The 22584-nt window shown below is 39.4% G+C and overlaps 1 protein-coding gene across 1 annotated transcript in view; it reads left to right on the forward strand.

Moving 5' to 3' along the window:
• Positions 1–21167, forward strand: part of LOC126188593 (synaptic vesicle glycoprotein 2A-like) — a 137181-nt gene extending 116014 nt beyond the window's left edge. Inside the window, exons 9-11 of the mRNA XM_049930198.1 lie at positions 10688–10847; positions 14931–15058; positions 20740–21167. Of these exons, the coding sequence (XP_049786155.1) occupies positions 10688–10847; positions 14931–15058; positions 20740–20807 (356 nt within the window). The 3' untranslated portion in view covers positions 20808–21167. The remainder of the gene's footprint in view (positions 1–10687; positions 10848–14930; positions 15059–20739) is intronic.
• The last annotated feature ends 1417 nt before the right edge of the window (positions 21168–22584 follow it).

Below are 22584 nucleotides of genomic sequence, written 5' to 3' on the forward strand. Positions count from 1 at the left end.
CACTCTGCACAAAGTCTGAACGTGTGGGGTGTCGCATTGTCCTGCTGCAATTACCCGTCCGTCGCAATGCATAGTGGACATGAATGGATGCAGGTGATCAGACAGGATGCTTACGTAGGTACCACCTGTCACAGTCGTATCTAGACGTATCAGGGGTCCCTTATCACTCCAACTGCACACGCCCCACACCATTATAAACCCTCCACCAGCTTGAACAGTTCTCTGCTGACACGCAGGGTCCATGGATTCATGAGGTTGTCTCCATACCCATACACGTCCATCCGCTTGATACTATTTGAAACGGCAGTAGTCCGACCAGCCAACATGTTTTCAGTCCAATGTCGGTGTTGACGGGCCCAGGCGAGGCGTAAAGCTTTGCGTCATGCAGTCATCAAGGATACCCGAGTGGGCCGTCGACTCTGAAAGCCCATCTCTATGATGTTTCGTTGAATAGTTCGCACGCTGACACATGTTGTTGGCGCAGCATTGAAATCTGCAGAAATTTGCGGAAGGGTTGCACTTCTGTCACGTTGAAAGATTCTCTTCTGTCGTCGTTGGTCCCGTTCTTGCAGGATTTTTTTCCAGCCGCATCGATGTCGGAGATTTGATGTTTTACAGGATTCCTGATATTCACGGTACACTCTTGAAACGGTCGTACGGGAAAATCCTCACTTCATCGCCATCTCGGAAATGCTGTGTCCCAACGTTCGTGCGCTGACTATAACCCCACGTTCAAACTCATTTAAATCTTGATAACCTGCCGTTGTAGCAGCACTAACCGATCTAACAACTGCCCCAGACACTTGTCTTATATAGGCGTTGCCGACCGCAGCGCCGTATTCTGCCTGTTTACATATCTCTGTCTTTGAATACGCATGCCTATACCAGTTTCTTTGGCGCTTAAATGTATTTTCAAAAACTGTTTGTAACACTAATATCATCACTGATCATCATTTAAACTAAACTTTCAGAACCTGTCCATTATTCTCCTTATCGCATACACATTACTCGAGATGGTGAACAACTCATCATGCACAACAAGTACTTGAAAACGAAATAATAAAATAAACATAAAATTATTGTGGCATACGACAAATGCGTATGAAAATCAAGAAATTATCAAACCAAAATTAATTTTCAGTTGATACCTTGTGATTATAACACAAAGCCTTATGCCTCGCCTGGGCCCGTCAACGCCGACATTGGACTGTTGATGACTGGAAACATTTTGCCTGGTCGGACGAGTGTCGTTTCAAATTGTATCGACTGGACGGACGTGTACGGATATGGAGACAACCTCATGAATCCATGGACTCTGCATGTCAGCAGAGAACTGTTCAAGCTGGTGGAGGGTTTGTAAAGGAGTGGGGCGTATGCAGTTGGAGTGATATGAGACCCCTGATACGTCTAGATACGACTCTGACAGGTGATACGTACGTACGCATCCTGTCTGATCATCTGCATCCATTAATGTCCACTGTGAATTCAGACGGACTTGGGAAATTCCAGCGGGACAATGCGACACCCCACACGTTCAGACTTTGTGCAGAGTGGCTCCAGGAACACTCTTCTGAGTTTAAACACTTCGATGGCCACCAAACTCCCCATACATGAAGATTATTGAGCATATCTGGGCTGTGTTGCAACGTACTGTTCAGAAGAGATCTCCACCCCCTCGTGGTCTTACGGATTTCTGGACAGCCGTACAAGATTCATGGTGTCTTTTCCCTCCAGCACTACTTCAGACATTAGTCAAGTCCATGCTACGTCGTGTTGCGGCACTTCTACGTGTTCGCGGGGGCCCTACACGATATTAGGCAGGTGTACCAGTTTCTTTGGCTGTTCAATGTAACTACAAAACAGTTAACCGCCCCTATATCCCTATTAACATCGCAGTTGTCGATGGATGTGACCTCAGTCTAATATAGTCACGACACTCTCTGGTGCAGAAGTTATCTTTTAAGAGTTGGGGCGACATTGGCGCTCCAAGCGATGAGAAAGAAGTCACGTGCGTTGTAAGAATAATGTTCGTTTTTAATTTTTTGTACTTAATTAACGAAATAATTGCTATAATTGTGCGTTAATAAATCACCAAGAGACATGAATTATGGTTAAATATATGTAAAACCAGCCGAAACACACTCATTCAAAGAGATAAGTTACGACTTATTCATGAAGAAATAATTCCGAATATGTGTATATTAGCAGGTTATTCCGCTGAAATCAAGCGAATATGTATACATATATTTGATGTATGTTGTTGTTGTTGTGGTCTTCAGTCCTGAGACTGGTTTGATGCAGCTCTCCATGCTACTCTATCCTGTGCAAGCTTCTTCATCTCCCAGTATCTACTGCAACCTACATCCTTCTGAATCTGCTTAGTGTATTCATCTCTTGGTCTCCCTCTACGATTTTTACCCTCCACACTGCCCTCCAATGCTAAATTTGTGATCCCTTGATGCCTCAAAACATGTCCTACCAACCGATCCCTTCTTCTAGTCAAGTTGCGCCACAAACTTCTCTTCTCCCCAATCCTATTCAATACCTCCTCATTAGTTACGTAATCTACCCACCTTATCTTCAGCATTCTTCTGTAGCACCACATTTCGAAAGCTTCTATTCTCTTCTTGTCCAAACTAGTTATCGTCCATGTTTCACTTCCATACATGGCTACACTCCATACAAATACTTTCAGAAACGACTTCCTGACACTTAAATCTATACTCGATGTTAACAAATTCCTCTTCTTGAGAAACGCTTTCCTTGCCATTGCCAGTCTACATTTTATATCCTCTCTACTTCGACCATCATCGGTTATTTTACTCCCTAAATAGCAAAACTCCTTTACTACTTTAAGTGTCTCATTTCCTAATCTAATTCCCTCAGCATCACCCGACTTAATTTGACTACATTCCATTATCCTCGTTTTACTTTTGTTGATGTTCATCTTATATCCTCCTTTCAAGACACTGTCCATTCCGTTCAACTGCTCTTCCAAGTCCTTTGCTGTCTCTGACAGAATTACAATGTCATCGGCGAACCTCAAAGTTTTTACTTCTTCTCCATGAATTTTAATACCTACTCCGAATTTTTCTTTTGTTTCCTTTACTGCTTGCTCAATGTACAGATTGAATAACATCGGGGAGAGGCTACAACCCTGTCTTACTCCTTTCCCAACCACTGCTTCCCTTTCATGCCCCCCGACTCTTATAACTGCCATCTGGTTTCTGTACAAACTGTAAATAGCCTTTCGCTCCCTGTATTTTACCCCTGCTACCTTCAGAATTTGAAAGAGAGTATTCCAGTTAACATTGTCAAAAGCTTTCTCTAAGTCTACAAATGCTAGAAACGTAGGTTTGCCTTTTCTTAATCTTTCTTCTAAGATAAGTCGTAAGGTCAGTATTGCCTCACGTGTTCCAACATTTCTACGGAATCCAAACTGATCTTCCCCGAGGTCGGCTTCTACCAGTTTTTCCATTCGTCTGTAAAGAATTCGCGTTTGTATTTTGCAGCTGTGACTTATTAAACTGATAGTTCGGTAATTTTCACATCTGTCAACACCTGCTTTCTTTGGGATTGGAATTATTATATTCTTCTTGAAGTCTGAGGGTATTTCGCCTGTCTCATACATCGTGCTCACCAGATGGTAGAGTTTTGTCATGACTGGCTCTCCGGAGGCCATCAGTAGTTCAAATGGAATGTTGTCTACTCCCGGGGCCTTATTTCGACTCAGGTCTTTCAGTGCTCTGTCAAACTCTTCACGCAGTATCTTATCTCCCATTTCGTCTTCATCTACATCCTCTTCCATTTCCATAATATTGTCCTCAAGTACATCGCCCTTGTATAAACCCTCTATATACTCCTTCCACCTTTCTGCCTTCCCTTCTTTGCTTAGAACTGGGTTGCCATCTGAGCTCTTGATATTCATACAAGTGGTTCTCTTCTCTCCAAAGGTCTCTTTAAGTTTCCTGTAGGCAGTATCTATCTTACCCCTAGTGAGACAAGCCTCTACATCCTTACATTTGTCCTCTAGCCGTCCCTGCTTAGCCATTTTGCACTTCCTGTCGATATCATTTTTGAGACGTTTGTATTCCTTTTTGTCTGCTTCATTTACTGCATTTTTATATTTTCTCCTTTCATCAATTAAATTCAATATTTCTTCTGTTACCCAAGGATTTCTATTAGCGCTCGTATTTTTACCTACTTGATCCTCTGCTGCCTTCACTACTTCATCCCTCAGAGCTACCCATTCTTCTTCTACTGTATTTCTTTCCCCCATTCCGATCAATTGTTCCCTTATGCTCTCCCTGAAACTCTCTACAACCTCTGGTTCTTTCAGTTTATCCAGATCCCATCTCCTTAAATTCCCACCTTTTTGCAGTTTCTTCAGTTTCAATCTGCAGTTCATAACCAATAGATTGTGGTCAGAATCCACATCTGCCCCAGGAAATGTCTTACAATTTAAAACCTGGTTCCTAAATCTCTGTCTTACCATTATATAATCTATCTTATACCTTTTAGTATCTCCAGGATTCTTCCAGGTATACAACCTTCTTTTATGATTCTTGAACCAAGTGTTGGCTATGATTAAGTTATGCTCTGTGCAAAATTCTACAAGGCGGCTTCCTCTTTCATTCCTTCCCCCCAATCCATATTCACCTACTATGTTTCCTTCTCTCTCTTTTCCTACTGACGAATTCCAGTCACCCATGACTATTAAATTTTCGTCTCCCTTCACTACCTGAATAATTTCTTTTATCTCGTCATACATTTCATCTATTTCTTCATCATCTGCAGAGGTAGTTGGCATATAAACTTGTACTACTGTAGTAGGCATGGGCTTTGTGTCTATCTTGGCCACAATAATGCGTTCACTATGTTGTTTGTAGTAGCTAACCCGCATTCCTATTTTTTTATTCATTATTAAACCTACTCCTGCATTACCCCTATTTGATTTTGTATTTATAACCCTGTAATCACCTGACCAAAAGTCTTGTTCCTCCTGCCACCGAACTTCACTAATTCCCACTATATCTAACTTTAACCTATCCATTTCCCTTTTTAAATTTTCTAACCTACCTGCCCGATTAAGGGATCTGACATTCCACGCTCCGATCCGTAGAACGCCAGTTTTCTTTCTCCTGATAACGACGTATGCGGAGCCTATATTTATGTTGCGGCATGTTTTTGTTGTATAGGTACTCTCCTAGACACTTAAATACCTTTTATGGAGTCTAATGATTCACCCATTCTTGCACTTCACTCACTTCGTAATTCACGTATAATTTTGTAAATGTAATTATTTTTCCTTCAAAGCGAATGTTTTGAAAATTTCTGCGTTTTGCGGCTAACAATTGTGGAATGGGGTTCTTCTGTGTAGGGAAATAGTTTTTAGACTGTGGTTTAATTGCTTTTGACGATTTATTATGACGTCTGTATCGTTTTCTCTTAAGCTACAGCTGTGGCCTCTTATTTCGTACATTAAATAATGTAGGTTTCACATTCCACTCAGGTTTCCTGCGTCCCAAATTCCCATGTTTTGCTGAAAGTGTAGCGAACAGAACTCCCCTTTGTTGAGTAGATACACAACGTCCTTCTGCAAAAGGTGAGGTCTTTCGGTGTTTACTGCAGTTTTCTTATCAATTTTCGTTTAATACCTTTACGTTACAAAAGAATCGCAAATAAAGTATCCTGTAATGTACCGTTTCATCCCATCCAGGGCCCTTAGGAAACTGAGAATGACAAATGTGTCATTTTGTGGTTATTGACGATTTTTATGGCACTACGTAGGCTTCCTATTGCAAAAACTATGTTACATATCAATACAAACATTAGTATTCGCACTCATCTGATATCGTATTACGTTATGTCTGTAACTGCATTTGTTGGTCTATACCGACAACTGCGGTAACACACAGGTCGCGCTATGTTCTGCACAATCGCTGTATGGTAGACTCGCCGCGTGGTAGACAGACCCACTGTCTCATAGTATTGGCAATTCAGTGTTATGTTTCGGTTGATAGTTTTGCAATATCGGCATCTCGCTGCTTCTCCTGTTATAATTTTTTGCCATCGCTGGCTGATGTCTATTGGCAGGCATAGCTGTTGCTTAATCCTCTTTGCACAGTGTTGGAACATTTATGTTTGGTAAAAGCAACTGAAGGAAACTGAAATTGAGACAATTTTCAGATATCTGGTTCAATATCCCCCTCCTTACAGTGCTTACTCTTCTGGAACGTACTATGCAGTTCTTAAAAAAAAATTAAGGAACATATCTGGATTATTGTGTCACGCAGCAACGACTTGTAACATTAATCTGAATTTTAATAATTATTAATGTAAATGAAGGCGCAGTATGTCACTGGCGATTGCAGTACAGAGAAAATACAAATGGCGTGTAAATAATGATTATATTCTGATATATTTCTCACTAGCTGTTGAATCAATTTGCTTGCAATACGAGCTCAGCTGACATGCATTACTTCCCACAGGCTCAAAAAATACTATGCCTCATCATTTCAAAATGTTAAAGAATACCTGCCAAGGATCTAAGTGAAATAGCCAATTGAATCAAGTACTGTGTCATCACATACTCTGTAAGAGACATGGAATAGCCGAACCTTTATCGGACATTAAGCGACAGGTCGATTTTTGCGGCCAACGTTTGCACGCGCACGTCACCCTCCCGTTAGAAGAGTACGAGGTGTGATTAGAAAGTTTTAAGGACGGGCTTGTAATTGTACAGTGGTGGTACTCACATGCTACTGTGATGCATCTCCTTCAATATAGTCCCCTTCTGACTGAACATACCGACTCCAACGGTGTTTCCACTTTTGGAAACATTCCTGGAAATTTTTTCCTCAAATGTGTTAAGGACGCTCTCCGTATTTGCCTGGATGTCTTCAATCGAGTCAAATCGCTTCCCTTTCAGTGAAAATTTCAGTTTAGGAATCAGGTATAAGTCTGCAGGGGCCAAATCAGGGGAATATGGCGGTTATGGAAGCAAAGGAAATTTGAATCTGGTCAAAAATTCAACGATGGAGAAGGCACGATGAGCCGGAGCCGTGTCATGGTGTAGCACCCAACTCCTGTCTTTCCACAATGCAGGCCTTTTCTTCCGCACCTTCTCGCACAAACGCTCAAGGACACATTTCTAGTATTCCTGGTTAATCGTCTGTCCTCCAGGCGTACATTCATGATGCACAATACCGGTAGAATCGAAAAAAATCACCAACGTTGTCTTCACCTTCGACCAACTTTGCCGTGCTTTTTTCGGTTGTGGTGAACGTGGAGTCTTCCAATATGAAGACTGCACTTTGCTTTCGGGATAATATCCTTATGCCCACGATTCGTCATCTGTAATTAACATATTTAACAAATCTGAGTCATTTTTAAGCCGATTAATCAGTTCTTGGCACATTTCAAGTCGGTATTGTCTCTGGTCACTTGACAACACTTTTGGAATGAATTTTGCGGACACTCGACGTATGTTCAGATCTTCAGTTAAAATTGACTCAACTGCATAAAAACTGAAATTAACTTCATCAGCTATCTCCCCAGTTGTAAGTATACGATCAGAGCGCACTGAGTCGCATATATTCACAACATTTTCACTCGTTTTTGATGTGGAAGAACGGCCAGACCTTGGTTCATCTTCAAATGATTTGTGACCATTTTTAAAACTGTTGAACCAGACAAAAATATTTGACTGGCTCATACAATTATCTCCAAAAGCTGTTTTTAATATTTTGTACGTCTCAGAAGCTGATTTCCCGGTTTTAAACAAAATTTCACACAAACTCGTTGCTCCGTTTTTACGTCCATTTTCACACAAACAGAATCCGGCAACAAGCCCTAACATACCTGCATTCAACCAGCTGCCACAACGAACTGAATAAAGGAAACGCTGTTTCCTGTCAAGAGGGCATTCAAGGACAAGGCAATGACTCACTCCCCACCCTCCACGTACCTGCTCGCCAAACTAGTAAGCAGTAGCGGATCCATTCCGATCACACCTCGTATATCGAACAAGAATTAACATATATTGCAAGAAGCAATCTCAATTATATGTGTTTTTACACTCAGAACCACATTTACTCTTTAATCATAATACGCTGTTCGAAGATATTTTCACATAACAATCCATACATGTTCATTTGCATATTGTCGTCACTCAGAATCGTCTCAGCGTATTTGCAAACGTTTATTTCTCATTTCTACCACTGCCAGTCTTTGCCAGGATACAACTGGACGTCTTCTCGCACTGCAGAACTCTCGTCACCATATTTCTTCAGATTGTAAACATACTGGTGAGGGTGGTTTGGTAAGTCAGGTAAAAGTGAAAAGGATATGCACTTGGTCCACTGATCATCGAGCTTCTTCGTCCCAACGGAAAAATAAGATCTGTCGATCTGTGGCCGGCCGCTGTGGACGAGCGGTTCTAGGTGCTTCAGTCCGGAACCGCGCTGCTGCTACGGTCGCAGGTTCGAATCCTGCCTCGGGCATGGATGGGTGTGATGTCCTTAGGTTTGTTAGGTTTAAGTAGTTCTAAGTTCTAGGGGACTGATGACCGCAGATGTTAAGTCCCATAGTGTTTAGAGCCATTTGAACCATTATTTTTTTTTTTTTTTGTCGATCTGTGCAAAATATTCGTTGACTGCAACTATCGCTTCCCATTTGATGAAAATTCCTTCCCAGCAAGCCAAAGTTTCAACTCAGGGAACATGAGGGAGTCAATTGGAGCTAAATCTAGTGAACAGGATGACCAAGAAACCAATTCAAAGCCCAATTCATACACTTTCGCCATTATGGAATGGTGCATCATCTTTGTGAAAGAGCACTTTATTGTGTGGCAACCTTGGTCTTTTTCCAGCCAACGCAAGTTTCAAACGATCCAACAATAAAGTACAATAGAGTCTCGTCATGTTTACGCCTTTCTGCAAGTAATTTATTAGGCTTATCCCTAGGGAATCTCAATAAGCAGTGGCCATCATCTTACCAGCTGACAAAATGATCTTTCACCGTCATTTGTCCATTGTTTTGACTGCCGTTTTGACTCTGGTGTGTAATGATGGATCCTGATTTCACCAAAGGCATAAATCGGTGCAAAACATATTGCGGATTATGATTGAAAACCGCCAGACATTGCGTTGAAATGTAGTGCAGGATGCACTTCTGGTTGATACTGAGCAATGGTAGCACCTGCCTTGCACACAGCTGCTTCGTAGCCTATTCCCCGTACAGGATATTATGCACTCGGTCAGTTGAGATGCCTACAGTCTCAGCCCGCCGAGTTGACCGAGCGGTTCTAGGCGCTTCTGTCCGGAACCGCGCTACTGCTATGGTCACCAGCTCGAATCCGGCCTCGGGCATGGATGTGTTTGATGTCATTAGGTTAGTTAGGCTTAAGTAGATCTAAGTCTAGGGGACTGATGACCTCAGATGTTATGTCCCATAGTGCTTAGAGCGATTTGAACCATTTTTTGAACCTACAGTCTCAGAACTCTCACATTTTTTTCGGCACTCATGCATTACCGAATCATGGATTTTGTAAATGATTTCCTTTGTGGTTACCTCAACTGGATGGCCGGAACGCACTTCGTCTTTGGTGCTTGTCGGACCACGTTTAAATTCATTAATCCAAAAGCAAATGGTTGGTCTTCAATGATGATGCAGAGTCCTCATGAAATTCATCCAATTCTGGAAATTCTGGCAACAATCAATTGTACGCTGTATATTGCTGAAATTCTTTATACGATCCTTGGAATAATCAAGCTTACCAACCATGTAGGCGCAGCAAAAATGTCCCGTTCTTTCATGGAAATATACCAGACTTATCAAAATACTCTCGTAGATTATTCAAGCCTACTTCAATGAGCAGTCATAGACTTGCACGTAACAAACAGATTTATTGCTGTATTTGAATACAATTTTCGACGTTAAAAATCGTAAAGGAGTGAATCTATCTAATTTCTAGTTGACATTCCTTTTTTGTACGACGTTAACAGATTTCCTAGGAAGGCCCGTGCTTGAAGCATTCTGTGGAGCGACGTACGGTGTTGAGTTCTCATTACTACGCCAGTGTTGACACCAGAGCATCTGTCGTTGCGTTCATAACATCGCACGGAGGCCAACAAATAACTCAAACAGAAATTACGAAGTACAGGCAGAAAGTTAAAGTGTGCCTGTTACATAAGTAGATCACTGATTTACGAAATCGAAAACTTATTTAATGGAAATTCGTATGAAGTCTATGCAACAATATAGCACGTTTGCTCTTTCATAATCAGTGCCGAGAGTACAGAAATTTTAAATAGAAAAAGATACTCATGAGGATCTCCCAAACTTAAACTTCGAAATTTCTCTATCCTCTCACCATCATCACGATTCTCTCAAAGGGCCACACAGCTTCTCGTCTGTACACTTTCCAATATCTCTTGAAAGTACAGTTGGCCGAAGCAAATACAATTCCACTGCTAACACTGCAGCTTAGAGAAATAATCCGAAAATTTAGGTGCAGATCGCGTACTGACGCCAGAGCGCTTTGAAGTATCGACCAGGATACTCCACACCCTATCCCTCCTTTCTCCCAAATTCTATGAATGTCAGTAGACACATAACCTTGCAGTTTATTCCCTGTGAACTGCAGCGGTAATTGTGACTGAGTGACGCTGTGCTGTGTTTGCAGTGCTGAGTACGCTGTTGTCGGGTTGCTGCGGCATCGCGCTGCACTGGGTCGGCTCCCAGGACACGGTGCTCGCGCTGGCCTGCCTCTTCATGGCGCCCGCCACCATGTGCATATCCGTCGTCAACAGCATCGTCGTCGACCTCTTCCCCACACAGATAAGGTAAGCTTATCTATCCGCCGTTTATTCAGTGCTCATGAGAAGGAGACATCTCAAAAACAAATACGTGTAGCACAATAGGGGATGCACGGAACCCGGGAGAAGAAACAGTTTACAGTATGAAACTTCCTGGCAGATTAAACCGGGTGCCGGACCGAGACTCGAACTCGGGACCTTTGCCTTTCTCGGGCAAGTGCTCTACCATCTGAGCTACCCAAGCACGACTCACGCCCGGTCCTTACAGCTTCACTTCTGCCAGTACCTCGTCTCCTACCTTCCAAACTTTACACAAGCTCTCCTGCGAACCGTGCAGAACTAGCACTCCTGAAAGAAAGGATATTGCGGAGACAATTATGTCATATGGAGATTTTTACATAGGTAACTACTTTAGGAAACTACATTAGATTCCATATTAATCAAAATCTTAGCTAGGACACACATAAGGACAAGTCATGTTCCAGGCTCACACAAGCGAGTTATTTGCTGTGTAACTGAGAGGCTGTGTCAATGAAACTCTGAAGCTGTGTGCATACCTTGCTTTCTTCATTTCGCGTCTGACACGTGGAATTTTGCTATAGGCAAAATCACCTGCATCTAAGACTGGCAAAAAAGGTCAGCAGATGCATTGCATGACACACACCACGAGAATTATGTAGACGCTATTTCAAGGTAATGGATATAGGGTGAGTTTTTTTACCCAGAACAAACTCTAAGGACTGATCCATGAGAGGATATGGAACAAAAAACTTCTAATGAACTTATGCCCATAAATGCAAAGTTTACATGATAGAGATCATTTATTCAGTCGTAAATTGTTAGAGAGACTGCAGTCTGTTACACACTGTACCATGTAGCCGCAGTTACAGTATGTGTTGAAAATGGTTTCCATGCATGTACGGGGCGCCGTAGCATGTTCTGTCCCACACATTAACATAGTCCAGGCTGTATCTGTACAAAGGTAGCATGGATACGCTGCTCCAGTGTTTCCATATCTGGAATTTGCTTTGCATGTACAATTCTTTTGAGATGATCCCATAACCAGAAATCACATGGGTTGATATCCAGTGAACGAGTAGGCCATGCAACTAGACCCCCCAACCAATTCTTCGACCAGGGAAGACATGATTGGGATACGTCCAGATGTTAATCGTGAAGTGGGTTGGAGCACCATCATGTAGCAACTGCATAACGCTTCGAATCATCAGTGGTACTTCTCCCAGCAGGGGAGCTAAAGACACCTGCAAGAAAAGCCAGTAATTCCGGCCTGTTAGACGACGTGAAAGGAAGACTGGTCCCAAAATACCCCGCCAATTATCTGGCACACACATTCTGGCTGCACTGATGCTGATGATTCACTGTCACCATACCATGAAGTTTCTGCATACCATCCCACAGATGACTGTTACGAAAGATACCACTCCGTGTAAAGGTGGCCTCATCTGTGAATAGGATGGATGACACAAATCCCGGAATTGTGGTTGCCTGGTGAAGAAACTAGTGACAAAACTACTCCCGTAGTGAAAAGTCTGTTGTTAGTAAGCTCTGCAGACGCTGTAAGTGATAAGTGTAGTAACAATTGTTCCACACGGTCGTCTGGCTTAGCCCGTACTGGCGAGCCAACTGCCTAGTACTGACATGGTGGCTGCCATCCATAGTGTTCATCAAATTTTTCTCCAAGTCTGATGTCCGAACATTTCAGGTACATTCTTCATGATTTCCTGCTTCCTGAAATGGCCCTGTCTCAGACAATTTTCTAAACACTGTTGCAAATGTTGAATGCTGTGGTGGTTGTAGGTGTACATAGGTCTCCTGATACAACCTTGCTTCCTGCCGCCCATTGTCATTTGACTTTCTGTAAGTAAACATCATGTTGGTAAGCTCTCAGTTCGAATGTGGAATCTTGTATACAATGCTGTATCACATCCACTACAGGGTGAGTCAGCAACGAAAGTGAATCAGGCACAACACTATCAACTACTATGGCAGGAAAGGGCGCTAGGGCATGGTGTATGAGGAACAGTACCACCCTCTTGGAGGAAACCATGCGTAATGTAACAGTGGTTGCATGGTACAGCACATATTACACCACAAAATGGTTCAAACGGCTCTGAGCACAATGGGACTTAACTTCTGAGGTCATCAGTCCCCTAGAACTTAGAACTACTTAAACCTAACAAACCTAAGGACATCACACACATTCATGCTCGAGGCAGGATTTGAACCTGCGACTGTAGTGGTCACGCGGTTCCAGACTGAAGCGCCTAGAACTGCTCGGCCACTCCGACCGGCTATTACACCACAGTCTCTATAACAAAGTATGATTGAAAAATAGTCTCTAGCATGGAAACCATATATTTCCAGACATAAGTTCATTAGATCTTTTTTATTTCATATCCTCTCATTGATCAATCCCTAGAGTTTGTACATGGTGTAAAAATCACCCTATATAATGACAATAACTAGTTTATATATTTGCAGTTGCCTATTATACACTAAAGGAAAACCTCAGTAATTTTGGTCTTAAGATGACAAAAAGCCATCAAACACTATAAATAGACATGCAATTGACAAGTCACATGCCAGACTAGCAAAGGCCCACAACAGCTCTAAATATCTTGGTCTCATATATTTTAACACACTACATAAAAATGCCCACTCATACCCTTGAATGAATTTAAAAGCATAATAACAAAGTGGGTAAAAAGTAAAGCCTTCTATAAAGTGATGGAATTCACTTGGAGTTTTGAAATGCGAGGATACAAAATTGTAAATTGTATTATTTTGTGAAGCTATGAGTGTCTATGAGGGAATACACAGATAAAGTTTATGATTATTATAATTATTTACAGATTATATGGATACAAAGATATTAATGTGATATGCTGATTCATTGTGACATACTGTATTAGGTTTGCGAAAAGTGATCAGTCTGAATAACAATGTGCTTTCCTAAAGTATGTAGTTACTTAGGTAAAAGCCTCCTTGTAACATACTATTTAAGCTCCAGAGAAAAACACTGTAGTGATGTAATATAAATGTATATAAATTTTATATGACAACTCTGATTGTGTGTAAACATGTCCAGAGGTGAATAAATATTCTATTCTGTTGTATTGTATTGAACATTCAGGCTAGGAGAGAAAACAACTTTGGCTGGTGACCATTGAATGAAATGTTTTTTCAAGAATTTAGATTGTCTTTCTGTAAGTGATCATGGAAGTGTGGGTTCTAAGATGTTACAGTGATCATGTAATCGCTTGTTTCAGTGGAAATACCGCCTATGTGTTGCCTTACCCCTAAGTAATTTGGCAGACAATGGTTGTTGGCCGTCTACAGGTTAGATGCACCCTAATAAATGAACAGAGATGTAACAGAATCTGTAGCACTAAAGTAGTATAAGTAGTGGGTAAGTCATTAAGAGGTTTTATCGTAGTTCTGTAGAGGTAGAAACTAGTTGCAATGTTAGCATTTCTTTTTAAATTAGTACCAGCAATAAATAATTAACACATATATTTATTAATGAAAATGTGCATATTTGGCCTACTTTACCTTCTCAGATAATAGACTGCAATTATGAAAAATAAATGAGTGTTCATTGAACACATGTGGGATATGGCTGGTTGCCAACTTAAAGACCATCTGTCAGCCACTACTGATGTCTCAGGGACTCACTCGAAAACAGCATACAGGAAGTTCCAGAGCAACAGCTCCAGGCCATCTTTCAATTCATGTCACAGTATTTAGAGGCTACTATTATGGAGGGATCACACCATACTGAATTTTCTGTCCGAGATAATGTACAGTTCTGTTCGTGTTAGTAGTATTGACCTCATATCTAATCTGTGGTAAAAATTTATTTTCAGTTACATGTACACTTCCTGGTGTTGCAATGTTAGTGTAAATGGCTACTGTAAGAAAAATATTTCAAGGTATAAAATATCAGTTAACATTAGATATGCACAGAGATATTATCAAATATGGATTTATCTTCATTTACATACTCACTTAAAATCTGTGATCTGCTGCTCAGAGTAAGAAATACATTTATACCACTGCAATTTTCATTTGGAAAAATGATGCTTACAGGGCAATGGCAGTCTGTCTGTCACTTATGATGGGACGACTTGGAACTGCACTTGGAAGTGTCTTCATTGGTTCTATACTTGAGATCTCCTGTTCATCAGTGTTCTTCATTCTCAGTGGTATTGTGATTGGTAAGTAAGTTACCTTAAAAGAGAAAATACACAGGAAGAAATGAGCACTGTCATTTGCATACATATTACAAATGAAAGCACATTACTAACATTGCATACAAAAAGCCTATTTTAAAGTAAATTCTTAAAGAACACAAAACTGCAGTATGAGTATAGTAACTCATGAAGCAGCTACTAATAAATAAAAAGAGCACTAACAAAAATGACTGTGGTCGATACACCTTTCCCATGTCTATAGTTTGGTAACATTTTATACACAAATATACACACCACTGTTGTTCACTGTTAAGGTTTTTTTTTTTTTTTAATTTTCACTGTGCAGTTTGAAGAGAAACAGTTCAAGAGGTACATTTTTTTACTATCTTGTGCTGTTCTCTGCCACATCACCTTGGGATAAATTATTGTGAAATGAAAAGTATCAATGCACATTTTATATAAAAGAAAAGCTGCAGCTTTCTAACTCTTGATTTAAAATAATATGATTGGCTCAACAATATTGCATATCTAAATGTATACTGTCACTCACAATGTGACTTTATGTACATATATAGTTGTTTGAAATGATGAATATTATAAAAATAAAACAACATGAGCTCTAGAAAAATTACTTATCTTCAGCTTTTTGTGATAAGGTAGTTGTTGAATTTTATTACATCTTCTGTTCATTATGAGATCTTTTTTACTGCTGCAAGAAATCATTTTAGGGAAACTTTTCTCTTTCCATCTACATGTATATCTACCAAATAATCCATTGTATTGTATATGTTATTAAGATGTTCTCAACTCAACTACTGTTGTATGGCTCACATGCTCTGCTGTCATTAACTCACACCAAGAGATTGCCAGTACTTACTCAATGATACTATACATTCACATATTTTCGAACAAAAACATTTTCACACCATTAATGAGCATTTACATAATATTACTTTTACAAAAAGTAAATAATTTTTATTCGAATTTTTAGCAATGAGCATTGAAAGTTCTGAATTTCGATTTTTACAAATCATATATTGTGACCAATATTGTATCCATGATGGACCCTTCCACTTCAAATTAATTAAATTATTGAAGTAAGAAAAATGAAAATCTGGAATTACAAATCATATCAAAGTGTTGGAATTAACTAAAAGACTACAGACAAACACTACTTTTCTCAAAAGTCATTATTAACATGGTTAAATAAGTCACTTTAAGTAATTCAACTGTGGGTTCTCAGTATATTGCATTAACTAAATGAAACACTTTTTTATTCTTGTTTCACGAACTTCTTATTATTGTGTGACCTAGGTTCCAGGTTATAAGTCGTTTCCTAGCACATAGATAATCCCAAAGATGAAGACCAAGCAAAGATAAAAATCTTAGCTTCTTAGTCTATTGATTCTAGGCTTAAACTGTAAAAGTTACCTCTGTTGTCAATATTGATATAATGACATATGGATTTACAAAATTCATTAAGACAGTATTTACACTATGACTGAACATTCACTGGAGTAGAGCTATGTACTGGAATGGAATTTCCATTATTATTTACTCGTTAAAGAAAGCACTGAGGGTCTCCTCCTGTGTTGGAGTTGTAATGTAGTCTATGTTCATTCAGTAATAAATGTGGGGATATACACATCTGTTTCTTAATTTTTAATATTTCGAACCGACTGAGCTTTGCATACTTTCCTCTATGGGTAGGACTTCTATATCTACTATGTATTTGTGGTTTTCTTTTAAACAATGTTAAGCAAAGGATGAATCTGGCATCTTCAATTTCTGGCTTCTGTAGTGTTCTCTGAGCCTACTGCAGAATGACCTCCCACTCTGTTCAGTATAGCAAGACTGACACTTTGGCAGATGATCTTAAAAACTCCACTTTTCATTATGGCTAGTTGTTTATCTTTTGAACTGAAGAAACATCTACCTGCTGTCATTGGGACATAGAAAAGGACAGAGAAACCCTTTGCCTTTAAAATGTTGCTTGCCCTACAAGTTTTACCTGTGAAAGGTGGTTAAATAAGAACCAATTTTGTAATAAAGCTCTCTCTTCCATAACAACACTCAATTTGAAATTGCAACTAATTTGATGGCATGGATGTACCCAATAAAACTTATCAGTACATTACAAACTTCTCCTTTTGAAACAGTTGTTAACAAAGTTGCATGAAATTCCTTTTGCAACATAAAAAAATGTAATTTTCAGTAAGTAAAATAATCTTTTTTTTCTAAATGTTTTATTCAACTGTGATAAAGTTTTACAGCTACTTTTGTCAATAACAACATTGGAAATGTGAAAGTCTCACATAGTACAATTTTATCAGTTATATATCATTTTCTGAGTATTTCTGTCAGAAATCTTTGTAAGGAGTGTTTCATATAAGCATTGCTACCTGTACTCTCACTTAAGCAGCAGTAGTTCAGGAGCTCAAGAACAAAATATATTTTATCGCCTTTCTGTTAGTTAGGACACTTACAAAACAAAGTTTATGTGGTGATGCACAAAGCAGTTATTATAAATACCTGATCACTGGTGTCATTTTCACTGCTGCAGTGACTGGAGAACAGCATTTTCCTTTTTTAAGGAAAAGCCCAGAAATGTTTTTATATCAGTCTGTACATGGAGGCCTTAAATATAATTTCTCATATGTTAAATTTAGTATTATACAGGATTGTGCAAAAAGAATGTGTGGATTTGACTTGCGTAGCATCAGTGGTGGGAATGGAATGGCAGGATGGGAGACCTGTTGTTTTGTGTGTTAGAGCAGTTTCAGTAGCAATGGCGCAGTGGAATGTGCATCATCATGTTTTCTCTGTTGAACATTCCTTCAAAAGTGATGTCTGAGATCACAGTTGAATGGCATTTCCATACACACGTCAAAACTGTTCGATACTTGATCGCAAGACAAAATTGTGCTGGGTTGTCTCTTTTCCCACAATTGGATCAGTCACGAAGAAAATGTCACATGGTCATTTTCATGTAGTTCGAATGAAGAAAAATGTCAATAGAGTAAGATCATCTTTTCTTCAAAGTCCTCCCCACTCCACTAGGCAGTGTGCTCCAACTCTGGGGTTGTCTCTTCACTCGCTGCAGTGCATCCCAAAGGATGAGTTACATTTTCATCCTTAGAAAACTATGAGCATGCAGGAGGTTCATGACCATGATTATGAGAAATGGAGAGAGTTTTGCGAGAGAATGCTTGGTGCTGACCAAAGCCCTGATGTCAGCAGCATTCTCCTTCTTGTGTTGTGTCTGTGTTCTGCTGGTGACTCAGGCCAATCTTGCATACTCCACAGTGGGAAGGGAAAAGTGCCATGCAAGTGACACACCCTGCTGCCTCTAGCTGGAGTCTGGCAGTGGCAGGCATGGATAGGAGGTCAGCTGCGTATTGAAGCCACACATGGTTGACATAGTGTGGGAGGCAGCTGCCATGACCCTGTCCTGAACCAATGGCTGCAACTGGCAGTGCCCAGTTGTCCCACCATCTAGCACACCGCTGGCATCATGGTGGTACCGTTGGACTCTGAATGAATCTGCTTCAAAATTAACAGTTATTTATATGGCTCCAGGGCACATTTTTTGCATTATTACCCAGCTCCTGGTCATGTAGTCCACAACATGATTCTTGCCCTGATGTGGTGACATCATCCTGCCAACTCTGGCTATTACCATTGCAGGATACATCTTTCATTAAGCATATTATTAAATATGGTAAGCTGGCTGGATATTGCCGCTGTTTAGACTTTAAATCAGTTAATTTTTCTGCTTGTGTGACCTTGTGGAAGGGTATATTCTCCAGGAGGAGTAGGATTGTTTTCTTTCATAATCTAGCCCTCCTGTGTGTGTGAGGAGTGGTGGGGAGAGGGGGAGGAGGGTGCATTTGTGCGCAATTTTGTGTCACACAGGCAACAGAAAAATTCTTTTTAAAGTGAAATTTGCCTTCATACATGCTTTTGGCCAACAATAAAACTACATTATTTCTTATGGTATGTCTATAATACAATGTATTTTATACATGTTTAATTTCTGATGAACCAGTATCCTGCACACTCCTGTGACCTTTTTTTTCACATGGTCAGGAACTCAGCCACTGTCCTTCATCAAATGTCACAAGAACATTGCCATTAGTTGGCACTAAGGCCTTTGCTCCCAGAAGCGACAGTGGCCACATGTGTGTGAGTTGTGCTTGTGTGAATGTTTGTGAGTTTTGTTGTCTAAGTTTGATAAAACTGTGAAAAAAACTAGCACTCTTTTCCAATGTAATGGGCATGTCTACCTTGCAACATATCCTCTATGTGGTGAGTAGCACTCCATCCTTTCATATTTTCAATATTCTGCCCAGATGTTCCATTCTTTAAATATAAGATTAATATATTGCAAATGCAGTGCTAAAATAAAGAACAAATTATTTGTGGTATCTTCTAACAGCAGTACACTTTTGCATTTAAAAAGTGAGGTGTATTGATATTAAATGGTCTGAATGTAGACAGAACAGCATAATATATCCAAAATGTATTAAGTAAATAAAATTAATTTCCACTTAATATTTATATCCATGGGCATACCCAGCAAAGGCAGGGTATTTTATTTAATAAGAAATGCTGCATGTTTTCTTGTATTGTACAAGTGCATTCTTGTATTTAAAATGTTTATTAAAAGCAGTTTTTCACTGGTTTACTGTTTTATTTAATAAGAAGTGCTGTATGTTGTCTCGAGTCCTTGTTTCCTGAGACTAGACCTGCCCCCCCCCCCCCCAGTTCAGATCCTGGGTATGCCCTTGTTTATATCACTTCAAAAGATTACATTTGCATGAAAGCAAGTACGGGCATTTATTACTGATTTTTATTCTATTTCATGTACAGGGTGTAGAAATACAGCAACTCCACAACCTTTCATCAATGTCTTAGGGACATAATAGTAGCAAGATTTCATCACAGTTTAATAACATTTAGCGAAGTATCATTGTTTCATATACATTTCACTCATGAGACTTTGCGCTAGTAATAACAAGGATATACATGGAATTTTTGTGTATTCCTGAGTCATTGTACAAAGAGAATCACTGTATTTAGCTTGAGAAAACTTGATATACATTTTGGGTAGTGGAAATCATTTAAAATATGTTCTACTGAATTTACTGGATGCATGTCTCTTTATTTCTGGACTCCTTTTTGACATGGCAATATAAATGATATCCCTCTACCCCTTACTGACTTCCCTGATTATTTATAAATTTATGCAAAACATTGATGCTCTTGTCTACTCTAGGATGGAACCATATTACTATTCACTTTCTACTATTGTCTTATTATTTTGCTCTTGTCCGTGCGTTCCCTTTATTCCTACCTTCCCCTTGCCTCCTACTACTTCACCTCACTAGTGCCGCCTGGGGTAGGTCATGGTACTGAACAAAGTACCTGTCAGTGTAAGTGTGTTCTGAAGAATAGCATAGTAGTTTAGTTTAAATTTATGTTCTTGTTGTGATCAACATGTCCTCTACCCATGAACTCCACCACACAGGGAATAGATTTGGCAAAGATATTATGCTTTTCTATAAAAATTACTTCATATGTCATTTTAGAGAGTTGTACAGATAAATGAATTTCCATAATTACATTAAAAATGTGTGTCTATAGAAAATAAACTAAAATGCATCTCTCCACAAAATCACTTATCTGATGATTTCTATCTGCAGGTTGTGGACTGCTGGCACTGACTCTCCCAAACCATCCAAAAGATATGTCAGCACCTGTACTACAGTAATATGTCAGTGACCAACATCTGTACTATGGAGACATGTCAGTGACCCTTCTATTGATGCCTAAAAGTCTGTATGGAATGTCATCACAGATAAACAGTACGAAACATCATAAACTTGATTTGCAATCATATTTATCATTTTCATTTGTTATACTGTATGAGATTCAAAAACTGTGATAAAATCTCTCATGTATTTACTTTAACATCTTCATAATTGTTGAGAATGAGGAAATGTTGGTAGACATGAAAAAAGTTGAAACGGTTCAAGGAAATGAATTGTCATGAAGTGTAACATTAACTGTAGCTGCAAAGACAGCTGAGAAAGTAAGGAAAAATATACTTGAGAATGTTCTTAAATTTTCATTGGAATAATGTGGTTAATGTTAATGGAACCAAGCAATGCTTGTTAATAGAAGTAGGAGCAAACATTACAGACTGAAACTAAAATTGAATTCCATCCAACAGACCTCGGAAGGTCAAAAGCTACTGACTGACCACAGTGTCATCCTCAGTCTGAGGACATCATTAGATGTGGGGCATGGGGTCAGTAAAATGTCATGGCTGCTCTCAATTTTTCTGATCTGGCAAACATTACAAACAACGAAACAAATTGTAGGAGCATATGTAGTGTAGAAATAAAATGATTGGATTCAGTGAATGCAGGAAAATAACTACTGCCTTACAGAAAGATATCAAACATGATACCACATTTACAGTTTTGAGAGGATGTTGAATATTGGAAAGGCAAGGAGACAAAATAATGTATTAAGGCTACAGATTATCATAAGCCGAGGTGAAATCTTTCAAAACTCTGGAGTAGTAGATTATAAATACTACACTGCAATGAGCAAAACTCAAAGTTACAAAGACATACTCAACACTGAAACTTATTTTCTTAACTTGTTTTCTGCTTTTAATTCATTAAATCGTGTTAATGTCTGTTGATTTTTATACTTTAGAGTCCTAAGGGACATATCCTAACATCCTCATCTGTTTGAGCTAACCTCTCTACATGCCCCAGGATAAGAAAATCTGTTTACAGGAGTGTGAGATTATCAATCTCTCTTTAATGACTTTATCATTGTCAGATACATTATAAGTCACTTTCCTACCAACAAATATACCATTGTCATATTTCTATGTTGCTTTCATTCTCTATGTTCATTTCAGTGCTGACACCACACAGCCGAAGGTGAAGCTAATGCATATGATAACTGATGGAAATGTGAACAATGATCCAACAATAATTTTCTTGACCACTGTCCTTTGATTTTTGTTTGATATTCTGTTGGGATAAGTATTTGGTTCTGCATGACTAGAAGTGAGACTTCTTGTTATCAGGTAACTGCTATAATTAGTGAGCTGGTGCAGTGGGGGTGACCTTGCATAAATGTGTTCTACTCAAAGTGTCAGCTGTAATGGCAAAAGAGCGGCTGACACAATGTGTGTGGCACTAATCAGTTGAATTGCAACTTCATACTGAAAACTTAATACTCCTGTCTTACTAAGCAAAATAATCTGAGAAAAGGATTGTTTGAGTCCCATTATTTCTTTTATCATCAACAGCAAGACCAGCTTTTAAAGAGTGCTCTGCACATCTCCTAAAATGTACCTATCATTTGACCTACACACACTTTAAAATATTGGCAAAGGCTATGATAAAATTTAGGCTTGTAGAGAATGAAGTCATCTTTGATAAATCCAAATCATTTCCTGCTCCTTGGAAGTTGGGGAAAAACACCGGATATCATTCTAGGATCCACCTGAACTTCTTGAATAC

This window comes from Schistocerca cancellata, chromosome 1 (genome assembly GCF_023864275.1).
Source record: "Schistocerca cancellata isolate TAMUIC-IGC-003103 chromosome 1, iqSchCanc2.1, whole genome shotgun sequence".
Lineage (NCBI taxonomy): Eukaryota > Metazoa > Arthropoda > Insecta > Orthoptera > Acrididae > Schistocerca > Schistocerca cancellata.